At 49.0% G+C, this 16,622-nt stretch overlaps 1 protein-coding gene across 1 annotated transcript in view; it reads right to left on the bottom strand.

The window, feature by feature from the left end:
- Positions 1-5,739: 5,739 nt before the first annotated feature.
- Positions 5,740-16,622, bottom strand: part of Dpysl5 (dihydropyrimidinase like 5) — a 77,332-nt gene continuing 66,449 nt past the window's right edge. The window contains exons 10-13 of the mRNA XM_005073518.3: positions 14,444-14,586; positions 13,574-13,781; positions 10,786-10,954; positions 5,740-8,809 (exon numbers count right to left, since the gene is read on the bottom strand). Coding sequence (XP_005073575.1) covers positions 8,724-8,809; positions 10,786-10,954; positions 13,574-13,781; positions 14,444-14,586 — 606 coding nt within the window. The 3' untranslated portion in view covers positions 5,740-8,723. The remainder of the gene's footprint in view (positions 8,810-10,785; positions 10,955-13,573; positions 13,782-14,443; positions 14,587-16,622) is intronic.

The following is a 16,622-nucleotide window of genomic DNA, read 5'->3' as shown; positions in this document are numbered from 1 at the left end:
TGAGATTAAGGCGCCATCTGGAGGTCTTTCCGGGTAGTACAATGGCTGGAGTCCAGCCTGGAAGAGCTCAGGAGTCCCACTGAGAAGATAGACCTTTCTGGCAGCTGCTGCTCCAGATAAGGCTGAAGGCATGCCAATGGAGGTTAATACCAAGGGCTTTCATATCCCAGAATCCTCTGCTTTTCTAGTTGTTCTCTACATCTTCCAAGGCACGAAGTAAGATTGTGTGTGTGTGACAGAGTCTCATTTGACATATAAAATTTTAGATTCCACTGAAATCATATATGTATACACACATACACACATATAGTGTGCTTTCTGTGTCATGGATCTGATACTGAATGAAAGCCATAAAGATTTACCTCTGTGCTTTTTTTCCTTAAAGTTTTGTAGCTATAGCTCTTAGCTGTAAATATTTGGTCCATTTTGACTGAGTTTTGCATATTGCGAGGCAGAATTCCAATTCCAATTTTTTGCATGTCAGTATCCAGGTGTCTAAGCACAATTTGTTAAGAATACTGTTTTTCTCCACTCCCCATCTTGATATTGCTACTGGAGTCATTAGGCTCTGAGCCTGGCCCCTGGCAGCTCTAACAAGCAAGGATGGGGCACCATCCTCAACAGGCCAATTAGCAGGTGAATAAGAGTAACAAGCAGAAAAAGATATACTCTATGCATCCATACTGGGAAGAACAAATAAGGAGAACCAGTGATGCCCTAAGTCCCTCTTGGAGGACTGATATGAGGGCAAGAGGAATCCATAGCTGGGCATTTCTGGTCAAGAGGTGGTCCCGCCCATAGTGACCACCTGCTGCTGGCTGTCAGTCTGTCCTGCATCATCAGCACACTGTGCAGTCTCTTTCCAGGAGACAAGTCCCCCCTGGCTGATGCCAAGGTCTCAGGCTTTTCCTCCCCCAGAATGAGACTCCTGAGGGAAATGTCAGTTCCTTAGATCCCGTTGTCTCAGTAGTCTGACAGCTGAAGGGGATCGTGTGTGTCTGGAGAATATCGTCACTCCTGCCATGTTGGGTATGTGCTTGCTGTGGTTTAATGTACCTCCCCAAGGCTGTTGTGTTGGAAGCTTGGTCCTCAGTGTGGCAGGGTTGATTGGAGGAATATTTAAGAGGGAAGACCTCTGAAATTAGGTGACTGGGGGCTCCGTCTTCATGAGTGGGCTAATGACGAGTTCACCAGCTCCTTCGGGATTTTCCTTACCCTACTCTTCCAAGTCCTTTGCAGTTTCAACTGAATTTTAAAACGAGATATCCACGTTTATAGCTGGGATTCTGGCAGGTGTTATGTAGAATCTGGGGATCCACTTTTAGACTATGACCACCTTAATGATGTGGAATCCTCTGGCTCCTGACCACAGAATTACTTTCATTTATTTAGAGCTTGAAAACATTTTAAAGTTTTATGGTTTCCAGAGTACAATTATTAAATTGGCTTACTAAATTTATTGTTAAACACTCTGTTCTTTTTAACTTAAAAAGTTTACTTTGCCGGGCGGTGGTGGTGCTTGTGTGTAATCCCAGCACTTGGGAGGCAGAGGCAGGCAGACCTCTGTGAGTTCGAGGCCAGCCTGGTCTACAGAACAAGTTCTAGGACAGCTAGGGCTGTTACACAGAGAGACTCTATCTTGGAAAACCAAAGCAAAAACAAAAAACAACCCCCCAAAACATTTCCTTTATGTGTATGTCTGTATGTCTGAGTGTATGTATGTGCATGTATGTGTGAGAGCCTCAGGCAGTTAGAAGAAGGGTGTGGGATCCCCTCTGACTGCAGTTACAGCTGGTTTCAAGCTGCCACGTGGGTTCTGGGACCCTAATCTGGATCCTCTCAAGAGAAGTAAATACCGCTGAGTCAGCTCTCCGGCCCTCACGTTATTCTTTTTGATGCTACTATAACTGGAATTGCTTTCTTAATTTCACTTTTGAGTTGCACAAGTCTCATTCTTCACCAGCAGGAAAGCACTCTGCATACATGCTTCACATGTACATATGCTCTCACCCTGTATGTGAGTTCCTGTGTGTGTACACATTGCTAACAAAGTCAGCCCCTCCATCTCAGACAATCGCACATAATGTGTCCTTCACATCTTAAAAATGCAACGTGGAGAAACAGAACCAGGACAAAGAGTATGCATTATATGACTCCATTAATCAGCGTTCAAAGCTAGACAACACTCATTTGCCAGGGAAGAAGTTATCCATGGGCGGGGGTGGGGTGGGGTGGGGTGGGGAGGGTGGGTGGGGGTGTGTGGCAGGGGGGCAGCAATGACACTGATATGACAGGAATGGCTCACATAGCAGGCGTCTCAGGCCCTGGCAATGCTCTGTCTCCACCTGCACATTCCTTTATCCAGACTGATCAAGCCGGATGCTTAGATCTTGGAAGTTGTCTGTGTGCCTTATATCCAAACATTCGAGAAAAAGACGTCGAGGAAACAGGCAAGATTCTACTGGATACACGATGCACAGTGTGCTCTCTTCCACACACTCTTTGAATTTTGCTCTAGCCATAATGCCCACTTCCCCTCCCAAGCATCCTTGATTACAGAAGGGTTACACTCAGGTGTGAAAGAAAGTCTGTACATGTGATGGTTAAGGAATTGGGATGTGACAGCCATCAAGCTGCCGCTTGCGGTGTCACCTCTCTGCATTTAGAATCCCTCCCCCCCCCCGATCTGCACGTGTAGCTCTGCATGGTGGTCAAGCAGGACCTTGTGTAACCTGATCTTGGTGGCAGAGGATTAACAAGTAGAGCCATGGGAAAGAACATGGTTAAGACTCCTTGGGGTCCCACTTCTGATTGCTACTGGGATGCTGTGGCCCAGCTCTGTTCAAGATGCTTTGTTTGTTTGGTGTTTTTTTTTTTTTTGTCCACAATGTCTTGCCATACAGAGTTGCATCATAACTTAACTCTGACTCCCTCTCCTTCTTCTTAAATTTCCTCACACAATATTTTGAAGTAAGGATCTCATTTCATCTTTAAGCTAGACCAGAGTTTCTCCATCTCAGTGCTATTGACATTTCGGGTTGGACAATTCCTTATTGTGGTGGCTGCCCTGAGTACGATGCTCAGCAGGGTTCTGGAGCAGTGTCCACAGATTCCAGTAGCCCTTGTCTCTTAAGTTGTGGCAGCCAAAAGGATGTCCAAATATTCCCGACTCTTACCTCCTGGAGGACAAAACTGCCCCTGGCTGAGAGCCACTGGTCTGGATAAGCAACTTCAGTCCCAGGGTCTAGAAGGGAGCCCTCCATTCTGCACATAGCAGGTGAGCCAGGAGATCTCCAAAGTATGGCTTTGCTTGGTGAATGGAACTGGGGTACCAGTTCTCATGACCATGGTGCCAGCTGGACGGTCTGTGTCTGAACAGAATTACAGATGGAAGACAGCCTTCTTCTTCTTCTTCTTCTTCTTCTTCTTCTTCTTCTTCTTCTTCTTCTTCTTCTTCTTCTTCTTCTTCTTCTTCTTCTTCTTCTTCTTCTTCTTCTTCCTCCTCCTCCTCCTCTTCTTTTGCTGCTTCTTCTTCTTCTTCTTCTTCTTCTTCTTCTTCTTCTTCTTCTTCTTCTTCTTCTTCCTCCTCCTCCTCCTCCTCCTCCTCCTCCTCCTCCTCTTCTTTTGCCTCTGGTACCATTTTCGGAGAGTTTCACAGTCACTGCACGGGCATCAAGGAGGAATTACAAAGGAAAGACACTATTGGGCCACATCACAGATGATTTACTCACGGAGACCTGTTGAACATCTCAATAAATGTCAGCAGCCCCCACATAGCAACTCTTCCTAAGACACCCACGATGGGCCACATGTTCCTCTTCCAGGCCACTAGGAATTCTTTCAGATGACCACTGCCACAGGAGCAAGTCTGTAAGGCGTTACCACTGAAGCGTCTTGTCCTTGGGACTCAAAACACATCCAGTCCTCTTGGGAGTTGTTTCCAGTGGCTCAGTTCCCTCAGGAATGAGGGGTCAAAGCCTTTCTTGAGAAGTCTGTTAGTGAAGTTAACCGCTCAAGTGCCTTGAAGTGTGGCATGGGGGCTGATCAAAAGGGAGGAACTCCAGGGTCATCAATCCTGCCAAACTCAGGCCGGTGTACAATGAAGGATTCCAGCAACACAGAGGCACTGGCTAGATGGTGTCCCCAAAGCACGCAGAGCAGCATGCCGAAGTTTTCAGGTCAGTGACCTTGGATTTACGGGAAGTTTCCTCTCAGAGGGACTTAGGATGGCTTCCTTCTAATAAAAAAAGTGAAAAATTTCGCATTTCAAGGATGCAATTTCCAATGCATCCATGTCAGGATGTGGATATCGCTCTAAAGGTGGACACTGAGATGATCAAGGTGTTTTTAAAGCAAACTTTTAGCAACACATTAAGTTCACAGTGTTGTGTGAAAGCTTCTTATTGCCAGGTGTAGTGGTGCCTGCCTTTAGTCCCTGTGGGTTCAAGGCCAGCCTGGTCTACATGGTCCCAGGCCTGCCTGGGCTACATAGTGAGATCCTGTCTCAAAAACAAAACAAAAAAAGAAAGAAAATAAGTCTTTTTGTCATTTAGGATGACAATGTCTACCCTTCCCTGGTATCATAGTGTTTCTTCTTAATGGCACTCACTCCTGCATGTGAGTCAACCTGTAACTCCAAGTTAAGAAATCATGGTTGCTGGCTGCATAGCTGCTGGCTGGAGTTGATTCTCCACTCTGATTCTAATTTTCAAGTTCAGACTTGTGGTCCTTTATCAACTATGCACATCTTAAGGTGTCCCGGGTCTTCCTAAGTATGTGTCTGTACATGCCTCATGCCATGCAAACGACCTATCACATGTGACAGTGCCTTTTCTTTCCTTTGTGTTGGTTGAAACACTGTCTTACTCTGTAGCTCTGCCTGCCTTTGCCTCCCGAGTGCTGGGACTAAAGGTTGTGTCTTATCCCAACCCATGTATTTATTGTAGGTTTGGGACAGTTTGGTAAAATCGACTCTGCTTCCCAGTGTGCTGTGCAGGTTTTCTCCACTATCTAGAATTCTCTCATTAGAGTTGTGACTTTGGAGGTTAAGAAACCAGAGCCAGGTACCCCACAGTACTAAAATATACTCACCCTTTGAGACAGGGTCTACTTATATGTGACACCCAGGCTGGCGTCATACTCAGGATCTGCCTGCCTCACCCTCCCAAGCACTGCAATACAGCTTGTACCTCACTCCTCTTAGTGTGTGTAACCGGATGATCCTCCCAATATCCAAGGGCTTTGAGGGCCCAGTGTCCAGATGCAAAGGTGGGTTTCTAGAAATCTCTCGAGCAGGCAAAGGCCCTTCAAAGACACACTGGAGCCTGGGATGACTTTGTTGAATGTCTTTATGTGGATTTCGTCTGTCAGCTTCTGCTGAATGGAATGGGGTTGTAGGCTTCCAGAATAGTAGCCAGGAGAACAAGTGCCAAAGGTTGGGGGGGTGTCTAGATCCTATTTCAGATAGCGTGCCAACTGTCCCAGGAAATCTGGCTGAAGTTTTCATTTTCCACCATCAGAGACTCTGGGCTCTTGGGAGAGGGGTGGCCCTTAAAACAAATCTTTATTTTTAAACCTTTTATTTTTATATCTCTAGACCTTGCCCGGACCTCCCCCGGTTAGCTACCACTGGATCAGAGTGATGGATCAAGGCTGTTCTAGCGACGGAAGTGCCACACAGACACTGTAGAGGAGGGTCTCTGCCAGGCTACTTCTTGAATAAACACAACAGAGGCCGAGTGAGAAGTAGCTACAGTTTAATACAAACCTGCACCAGAACACAACGTGTTGGGCTGTTTGGTTTTGCCTCAAACGGTGGCCAAAGCACAGGACCATGTGTCATCTTGGGATTGACACGAGCTTAGCACCATGACATTTACAGAGGAGTGAGGAAGTCCCTTGGTGCTGGGGTGCTGTTGGCAGATCCATTCTGACCCCAGGCTGTGCCTGCCACCTCAGCAGCTGGAGGGGTTTGGCTTTCCGCGTGGTTCTGTGGTTTCCGGGTCAGTATAAGACATGCCCTCATCACGGCATTGGCTTGACAAGAGACCTACTGTGGGCTGCTGGCACTACACACACACACACACACATACACACACACAGGCACGCACACACAGTAGCACAATTTTCTGGTGAGTTAACCCCACAAACCTAGAGAGTAGCTAAGGCAAGAACAACAGTATTTATTCAGCAAGTACAAGACCAGGTTGAGAGCTGCATTCGGTGCAACCAGAGACCCTTTTCCTTCCAGCCAGCAGCCACTGGACCTGTGATGGGGCTGGCTGGAGCTCTGCACGGGGCAGGGAGTGGACACTGGGGGGGGGGGGGTGATGGTTTGTTTGGCTCCTTGAGCATCTTTCTCTTTGCATCCAGAAGCTCCTGGGTGAGCGAGCACAGTCTATGGAAGGGTGGACTTGGGTACGGGGGCCTGAGGTGGGGGAAGTGGAAAGCCTACAGCGGCTCCTTGAACACACTCTCCTACCATCCCGGGACATGCACTTCTCGGGGGGAGGCACTCAGGGAAAGCTCTCCTGGCCCAAGCAGGGCGCCCTGCCTCACTGGCCCTACCACCCCTCGGATCTTTGGCATCTGCCCAAGGCCCATGACCCAGCAAGGGCAGAAATAGACAAAGATGATGTATAGCTAGGTGTGGTAGCTTGTGCCTCTAATTCCAGTACTTGGGAAACTGAGGCAGGATTGCTGTGAGCTCAAGGCCAGGCTACATAGGCAAGACTTTGTCTCAAAAAGAGGAGGAAGAGGAGGAGGAGGAGGAGAAGGAGGAGGAGGACTAAGACTGTACCAGGGGTCAGTGTCACTGTCTTCATTCCCCATGAAGGCTTTTCCAGGGTCATTACCTACTGTTCCCATGGCTACCTCAGTTCTCCGGGTTATCATTTCAGCTCCTAAGTGAGGACAATGAGGAGGAAGTGAGGACTAAAACCACACACAAGTTCCCAAACTTGTCTTGTCCAGGCTCAAACCAAGAGTCTCCATCAGTCTGCTCACAATAAAGATAAAATCGACTTGTGCAAAGCAAAGCAGAAGGCATCCCCAGGGAGAACGCATTCTATCTGGTTAAACTCCTCCTGGGCCTGATGTCACCCTACAACTGGGTTAGACAGTCAAGGTCATAAGGGCAGCCATGGACACTTCTGGGGCCTGCTGGCCTGACCTTTTGGGGCCTCGGGTTTATTGTTTTAACCTGTAAGATGGGGGGGCGTGGTAAGATTCCACCATTAGGAGGAGTGCAAGCGGATGCCGGGAAGAGCTTAGATGCACCCGCAGCACCAGGGAGGGCGCAGGGATGAGTGCCAAGATCTCTGGGACCGCTGGCAAGTTTGGGGAGCTCAAACAAAAGTGAGAGCACTTCCCAAGGCGGGGAAACGAGGCTTATCGAAGGCAGACAGCTGGGGCATTCTCAGACTGTGAGAACCTCCGAGGAGCTTGTGAGACAGGGCGGGCCTGCAGTAGTCAGCAAGAGCTTGGTGTTGAGCGCAGAATCCCGTAGCACTTGTGCCCTGGCGTGGATTCTACAGCTAGGCCTTGTGTGTTGAAGCCTCTCCCTCGGTGGCTGGCCGGCCAACCCTCCCCTACTCCCCCTTTTCGGCAGGTGTGAGGCTTCTTGCTAGTCACACAGGAGTAGCTAGGCCTTGTCCAGCAGGGGCAAGTTTTAGGAAGCTGTGTAGGGGAATGAGGGTATGGATGTGGGGTTAGTGCTGGGAGTGACCAGGAGCAGAGAGGAGAGAGGGGCCACCTTGCTGCCTGGAGGTTTCAATCCAGGACCATTTGGATGTAGGAAAATAAGACAGGGTGGTAACAGGGAGGGATGTGGGGCGGGGAGGCATGATCCAGGGCTTCTGGTAGCAGAAGGACCCTGGGTTGGAGGGAAAGGGGCCATGGGGACAGCCTGCCCCCACCTCTGCCCTGTACTGTCTGGTTGGTGGTGAGTGCAGCATCTCCTAAGAACCGAATCTACTCCTGATTCTATGCTATGCTAGTGACACGAAGCACCGTTATTTTCCACGGGGTGCACAAACAAATCAAACCAAACCACTGCGCAAACCAAACGTGCAAAACAAAACCATTTACACGCGCCTGGCACCAGCCCCATGCCCACCCAGCTACCCTTCTGGGGCCTGGAGCTCCCAGAGGGTGTGGGTAGGGAGTGGTTAGAGGCTAGCCAAGGGCACAGGGTGTCCCAATCACAGCCACATCCAGGGTGTCCCCAGGGTGAGTCGGGAGAGATGGGACACCTGTCTGATTTGGGAAATGTCACCATGGGACCTAAGGGGTGAGGGGGGAAGGTCCTTACTTATAAAACACATCTGCTAAAGTGCTCTGGACACCTGTCTGGGTGGGCAGCAGGGCAGGGCACTCAAGTCCGGGCCTTCCCAGAGCCAGCATGGAGGTTGTGGTGAGAGGAGGGGCGGGGCCAGGCGCTATGCGTTGGGTGCTGTGCATAGTGTGGTCTCTGGGGCCCAGAGAAACCCCAGGGCCCATGAAGGAAGGAAGGAGCAGAGCAGGAGGACAGCTCAAAGTGCCTTGTTAGGGGTGGGTCAAAGCCCCGTGAATCATGTTCAGACAAGGGGAGGGCTCTCCGCTTCCCGGAGCCCCCACCTGTAGTGCGCTGCCCTGCCCAGCCTCTCCCACCCCCTGCAGCTGTGGCCGGAAGGTGTGCAGGCGGGTGGCGGTGGAGCATATTCACTTGGCGCTGGTTAGAGCCTTTACCAAATACCGCTCGACCTGCCTCCAGGGGGCGCGAGGATCCGCGCTGAGGCCCGCTTTGGAACATGGTCATCGATCTGAGAACCTGCAGGAAGGAAGCAGGCAGTATATAGTCAACCACGCTGATGCTGCCTGGCCCCCTGCCACCACTGAAGCTCGGACCTCTCCCACCCCTCACTTAAGAGAATGCTGTCCACCTATATTAGGACAGGCCTGGAGCTGTGTGTTGGTTTGTGCTTGTGCCCGAGGAGGGGCGCGGAGCTGCGGGACAGCAGTGAGTGCTGGGAAATCTGGGACCTGAACACAGGTCCTTGATGAGAAGCAGTGCATGCTCTTAACTGCTGAGCTATCTCTCTGGCCCCATGCCTGGCTTTTTCAACATGGGTTCTTGGAACTGAACTCAGGTCCTTGTGTTTGCAAGACAAGTGCTTTACTGACTGAGTCACTGACCCAGCCCCAGGTATTCAGGCATTTAACTCTCATGACTCTGTTCCATTATCCAGATGAAAGAATTAGGGTGTAGGGGCATTATATAATGTCCACCCAGGTTTTCCTGACTCAGAGCCTACTCTATGAGTTTTCCCACTCACTCCCACGAGCAACAGACTTGTGCTGTCAGACCAACGGATTAGCTCAGTGAGCAGACCAGATACTAAAACAGGAAACTGGTATCCCAGAGGCCCCGCCCTCTGGAATTCTGAGACTCAGAAAGAAGGGTCTGGTGTCCCAGAGATCACAGTGGGGGCATCATTCAGTGTTGCCCATCTCCAACAGGTTAAGATTTGGGGCTGGAAGAGAGATGACAGGCATCTTGAGGCCTGCTCTGTCCGGTCATGGCTCTTGGACTGGAGCAGAAGAGGCCACTGGCTAGTCAGGTCCCAGAGCCCCAGGGTCCTACCGATGATGTAAGGCTGTGATTTACACAGGTAACATCCTGGACTGGCAAAGCTTCAGGGTGTTTGGACAGTGCACAAGAAACAGCAGCCAGCATTCATGCCCCACCGTGGAAGTGACTAGTCCTTTGGGAGGGTGTTTTTGGAAGTTACCTCCTCACGGGCCACCAGCACCCCTAGTGAGAACCACAGGTCCCTGGCATAAGCTACTCTTATCACACAGCTGGGCACTTAGGGATGGCCCTCGGCTGGCGCGCCCTAACTGCCCTTTGGCTTCTCATCCCAGGATGGCTTGTGTTTGATCTTTTCTGTCTCTGAATGGACTCATGCCCTTGTTCATCTTGCTTTCCTTCCCCAGACAGAGACATCCCTTGACGAATAGATTCTCTCTGGCTGGTTCTGGGGCTAGGGAGGCTGGGTTGCCGCCCTCTCAAGTGCTGGGATGGATCCCACAAAAGCTTCATGAAGGACTAACATTCCTTACAGTCTGCTCTCCATTGAGAATATCTCATCACCTGTGAGGCCCATCCAAGGATCTCAGGATATCTGAGGTAATGTGAGGAATGATTGCATAGACAGCATGACCTAGGTGGACAGAGGCTTGCTTTTGGTGTCGCTGGAAGGGCATGGTATTAAACATGGGACGGAACACGACTGAGAGACCTAGGTATTCTGTAGATAGACCAGAACCAGGGCATGGAAATAGGGTGAGGAGCCAGGAGTCAGAGTCAAAAGAAAGAAACGTTTTTCTTAAAGTTAGTGAAACATATAATACAATTCCTGGTTTAAAAACTGAAGGTGAGGATGACATGTGGAGGCCTGAGGGCAGAGATGAGTAAAGAGAGTAACAGTGAGGCTGGCAGGGGAGGGGACAAAGAGGTATGACAGCAGGGAGGGCTGCCCATCTGAGCCCTGGACGTCTCTGAGGTACCCTGTGTGCAATGTCTTCAAAGTGTTTCAAGGGGTGAAAATATCTCCAGGGAGAGCATCTTGTGGCCCGTGGCCCCTGTAGCAGCTGGTGGCTCTCCTGGCCCTCCCAGCCTATTAGCCTGTGTGTGTCTAACAGCACAGCTGCACATCCTCATGGCCCTGCAGAGGACCTAAGGCTGCAGCCCACTGCCCAGGCCTCTCTTCTGCCTGCCAGTTCCCGCCACACCCTCACCCTTACCAGAAAGGCTGAAACTGGACTCATGAAGATCCCGCATGCCCCCGTGCCGGGTGACTGGCCGTGTGGGGGTGTCTGCCAGTGGTGTTCCCATCTCCTTTTTCCCAGGGTGGACAACAACAGCGACGTCCCCTAGGTAGGGAGTGCGGTCCACTCCCCTCACTTTTACGGTCTAGTGAAAAGAAAAGACAGGGACGTCAGAGCCGGAGCTCACAGCTGCAGCCTCCTCCACCGACTCCTGCAACGACCGCACAGAAATCAAGACACACAGGAGGCAGGCTTCTTGTTTCTGTAGTCCAAGTGCTGCAGAATGCTTTTCTAGCTTCCACACACGATGAGTGTGTGCACTCATGCACAAGTGCGCATGTGCAGGAAGTGCCTGCGTCTCTGGAACCCCCCCAAGGGAGTTTGGCAGGGACGCAGTGGAGGAACCCTTCCACTGTGAACACTCTGGGACATGCAGCAGTGCCCTGACAAGGCCAGACCTTTCTCTGTGGCCCGACAATGCAGCGACTAGACACAGTTGGTTTGGACATGGGGCACTGCCGGAAGCGATACTAACTAAAGGGTTAGGAGTGTACTAACTAACTAAAGGGTTAGGAGTGCACTAACTAACTAAAGGGTTAGGAGTATACTAACTAACTAAAGGGTTAGGAGTGCACTAACTAACTAAAGGGTTAGGAGTATACTAACTAACTAAAGGGTTAGGAGTGCACTAACTAACTAAAGGGTTAGGAGTGCACTAACTAACTAAAGGGTTAGGAGTATACTAACTAACTAAAGGGTTAGGAGTGCACTAACTAACTAAAGGGTTAGGAGTGCACTAACTAACTAAAGGGTTAGGAGTATACTAACTAACTAAAGGGTTAGGAGTGTACTAACTAACTAAAGGGTTAGGAGTATACTAACTAACTAAAGGGTTAGGAGTATACTAACTAACTAAAGGGTTAGGAGTATACTAACTAACTAAAGGGTTAGGAGTGTACTAACTAACTAAAGGGTTAGGAGTGCACTAACTAACTAAAGGGTTAGGAGTATATTAACTAACTAAAGGGTTAGGAGTGCACTAACTAACTAAAGGGTTAGGAGTGTACTGACTAACTAAGGGTTAGGAGTGTACTAACTAACTAAAGGGTTAGGAGTGTACTAACTAACTAAAGGGTTAGGAGTATACTAACTAACTAAAGGGTTAGGAGTATACTAACTAACTAAAGGGTTAGGAGTGTACTAACTAACTAAAGGGTTAGGAGTATACTAACTAACTAAAGGGTTAGGAGTGTACTAACTAACTAAAGGGTTAGGAGTGCACTAACTAACTAAGGGTTAGGAGTATATTAACTAACTAAAGGGTTAGGAGTGCACTAACTAACTAAAGGGTTAGGAGTGTACTAACTAACTAAAGGGTTAGGAGTGTACTAACTAACTAAAGGGTTAGGAGTGTACTTGCACAAACCAAACCAACCTCAGCTCTGTCACTTAGAGCCGTCCTGGCCTACGTCGGTTATGGAGACTCACTATATTAATGTATTAATAGTGCTACTGTGATGGGGAGACAGTGTTGGAGTCTGTGCAGGTGGCTGAGGAAGCAGCAGCAGCAGCCCAGATGTGAGCACTGTATCCTTTGGGAGGGAATCTCAATTGCAGTGTTGCATGCTGCCTGTCCTGTCTTATTGAGAGAAGCAACAGGTATGGGGGACTTTTGAAGGCATCCTTGGCATTAGCAAGAGAGGACAGGGACTGAGCAATGAACTGTGTATCAGGAGGAGCTCACTGGTCATGAACATACCCACCAGACTGCCTATCTGCTTGTCCATTTACATTTCATCTATTGAGACTGTAGAGACGGCTCAGAGGTTAAAAGTGTGTACTGCTCTTTGCAGAGGCCATGAGTTAAATTCCCAGTACCCATGTGAGGTGACTCACAGCCACCAATAACTTTAGCTCCAGGGGCATCTGAACCCTCTGGCCTCCACGGGCACGCTTACTCACATGTGCATACATACATACATACATACACATACCAACATATATGCACACATCAAAAACAACGGTAAGATTTATGCAAAATGGGAAGTGGAAACCAGCATTTTCCAACTCCACCATCCTTCTTGCCCCCCCCCGCCACATGCTCCCCTGGAGAGATGGTGACAGACAGCATCCAGAGGAAATAGTGTGTTAGGGCTTGAATCTGAAATGTGTCCCCCACCCCAGGCTCACACCCACAATTTGAATGCTTATTCCCTGGCTGGGGGCCCTGAAGTCTTCAGGAGAAGGTACTTGGCTGGCAGGAGTAGGTCACTGGGGTGGGCCTTTGAAGGCTGCTAGCTGGCCTCTGGTTCTGGCTTCTGGCTTCTGCCCTGCCTGCTGCATGTGCAGTAAGTCTACCAGTGGTTCTCACCCTGCCTGATGCTGCGACCTTTCAATACAGTTCCTTATGTTGTGGTGACCCCCCAATCGTAAAATTACTTAATTGCTACTTCATAACTGTCATTTTGCTGTTAATGAGTCATAATGTAAATATCTGATATGTGACCTCTGAGGGGGGTCGCGACCCACAGGTTGAGAACCACTGCTGTATACACTCCCATCATCATGGACTGCACCAGGTCACATTAAAGCTTCTGAAATTGTGAGCCCAGTTAACCCTTTCCTCTCTTAAGGTGTTCGGGTCACACTGATGCAGAAACGGCGTACAGCACCACAGTATCTGAGAGTTAGTGGAGGAAAGTGAAGATGCCCCCAGCAGGGGCTCGGACCTCATCCCACACATCTCCCTTCCGCCCCATCTTACCTTCTCTCTCTGCACCAGCTTCTTATAGACAATGTCTGGGAAAGACCTCAGGGGACAGAACTTGCCAGTGCCCTCTGCACACATGAAGACGCCATTCTCATACACGACACGTCCCCTGCTGATGGTGACCAGCGGTACGCCGTGGCAGCGCATGTTCTCATACAGATTGAAGTCTCCACCCTGCACCTGGGTGCTGGCTGAGATGGTCCTGGTGGGAGATGACGGTGGGGAAAGATCTGAGCACAGGTAAAGACAGGACAGCTTGATGCAAAGAGATGCTGCCCGGTGGGAAGGAATGGTACCCAGAGCCATCTGATACGGGCTTAATTGCATCCCCTCATGATTCTTGTGTTGAAATCTTCACCCCCAGCATCTCAGAATAGGACCGTATTTGGACACAGATCCTTTAGATAATTAAAGCAAAAGGAGGTTATATACTTTTGTATATAAGAACTGTGGGTCAGGCCGGGAGTTGGTGGCGCACGCCTTTAATCCCAGCACTCGGGAGGCAGAGGCAGGCGGATCTCTGTGAGTTTGAGGTCAGCCTGGTCTACAGAGTGAGTTCCAGGACAGACTCCAAGGTTACACAGAGAAACCCTGTCTAGAAAAAAACAGAACAAAACAAAAGTGTGTACCTTTCCTATCTGACTGGTGCCCTTAGAAGAGGGTGTGACAGAGACATTGGACATGGGTATACAAAGGAATGGGGGTACATGTGAACATGGGAGGCAGACCATCATCAGCATGTCACTGCCATACTCCTCTACACTCGAAATGCTGTAAAGATAGTTCGCCCTTGCAGTTCTGTAATACAAGTTCTTAAAAATCCCGAGTCCTCCTAGTCCCAAGAGACTAGTGGCAAAGCTTTACTTTGTGGCTTCCGGGTCCCACACCACCACGTCGGCGTCGGCTCCAGGGATGATGCGGCCCTTGCGAGGATACAGGTTGAGAATCTTGGCTGCGTTGGAACTGGTTACAGCAACAAAACGGTTCTCATCCATCTTCCCTCCAACCTGGAATGTGGGAAAGTGTCGAATCAGCCCCCATCTGGATGTGTGCCTCCCCCCTTACTACCCAGCCTTCGGTCTTTTAGTTCAGAGGACCACACAACTGTAGCCCTCAGGCAAACAGTGCTACAGGCACTGTCCCAGTATGAGTCAACTGGCCGAGCTTGAGAGCCTGCTTGCTCCTTTATTCCTCACCCAGCCACCCTGGTAACTTGTGCCAAAGGCTGCTTGCCTGGGGCAAATGCACTCGAATGCACATGAGCTTCACTTGGGATGACTAAGGGGCTTCCCCTCATGTGTAAAAGCTTATGTCCCTTCCAACCCTACACAGGATTCACGAAGCTACCGAAAACTGAACCCTGTTCATACATGTACACCTACAATCAAGTTAACTCAAAAGTTAGGCACAGCAGGAAGCTAACAATAACTAATACAGTAGAATAATTTAGCATTATATATTAGCAAAAATTATTGCAGTATAGGATGTGGTAGTTCATGCCTGTAATTTTAGCTCTGGGGAAGCTGAGGACTTTTGTGAGCAAAAGTAGGACTCTTGTTTAAGTTAAAGGCCAGCCTGGGGTATATAATGTGTTCCAGGCCAGCCTTGGGTACAGTGTGAAACCCTGTCTTAAACAAACAACTCCCCCAAACTTGTGAACTATTTTTAGAATTTTCCACTTAATGTTTTTTTGTGTGTGTACTGGGACGACCTGAGGCTATAGCTACGGGGGGGGGGGGGGGAGGAGGGGGGGCTACAGTATATTGTGTGTTCTGGAAGAACGGCCTGCTCTGCCACAGACAGCTGTGTGCCCCTCCTCAAGGGACACATCCTGATCTAAGTCCCAGCCTCACCCTGGGCAGATGGCTTAGTGTTTAGGACCTCAAGTCTTTGAAGCTCATACTGAGTGTTGAGAGTTCTCCACGACAGACCACGACCAAAACTGCTAAACAATCCATGGGCAGAACAGGTGATGTTCAATTGAAAATTCCAGCCCCTATCTCTTCCAAAATTCAATTTGATAAAATATAACCAGGACTTTATATTCATATCCCTTGACCCAAAGATCCCCTTCCAGAAATCTGTCTTAAGGAAGTAATTAGAAATGGTGACCTTCACAAACAGGGACTCCTCTACAGCAGCATTTGAAGTGTGAAGACTGGAAACAGCCAAAAGTTTCAAAGAAAGAACTAAATATAGCATTTCCATTGGAGGGAGTATTGCATAGCAATTTTAAAAAGGTGCTTTGAGCCTAGGGACGTAGGTAGTGGTAGGATTCCGGCCTAGCGTGCATGAAAAGATGAGCTAGTTCATAAGTACCAAAAACCAGTTTTAAAAAAACCCACAAATTTGTAGAGCTCTAGGAAGACACTCAAAATAACTTAAAATATGAAGGAAAAAAAAGATGAATCCAGTTACTAAAATAATGTATGTAGCCAGGCACAGTGGCTTACACCTCAAATCCTGGCACTTGGGAGGATGAAGCAGGAAGACCGCCAAACGTTCAAGGCCAAACACGTTGACAGAGCAAGACCCTGCCTCAGAAACCGAAGAAAAAAATCCAATACATGCACTGAACTAGAAGTACACTGAAATGCTAAAGGTGTAGGTACTGAATTGTACGGATTTTTTCCTTATGCTTTTTTGAACTTTTCACATTTTGCTAACAGGTCCTATCACTTTCTGATGAATGTGGTGAGCCCCACCCCAACATATGAGCTAGTTCCAGGAGAGCCTCAAAAGCAATACAGAGAAAACCCTGTCTTGAAAAACCAAACAAACAAACAGAAAACAGGCAGCTAGGCACACCTGTGAGATTTTTCTTTTCTTGATTGGATCATTTGAAGTTGGAAGGTCCATCCTAAATCTCTCTCTCTCTCTCTCTCATCATTTGAGGTTGGAAGGTCCATCCTAAATCTCTCTCTCTCTCTCTCTCTCTCTCTCTCTCTCTCTCTCTCTCTCTCTCTCTCTCTCTCTCTCTCTCTCAGAGGCTGTCCTGGAACTCACCCTGCAGACCAGGCTGGCCGCGAACTCACAGAGATCT

The sequence above is a fragment of the Mesocricetus auratus genome, unplaced genomic scaffold, assembly GCF_017639785.1.
Source record: "Mesocricetus auratus isolate SY011 unplaced genomic scaffold, BCM_Maur_2.0 Super-Scaffold_100024, whole genome shotgun sequence".
Taxonomy (NCBI): domain Eukaryota; kingdom Metazoa; phylum Chordata; class Mammalia; order Rodentia; family Cricetidae; genus Mesocricetus; species Mesocricetus auratus.
Note: the sequence above shows the minus strand (reverse complement) of the source record. Positions and strands in the feature narration are given on the sequence as shown.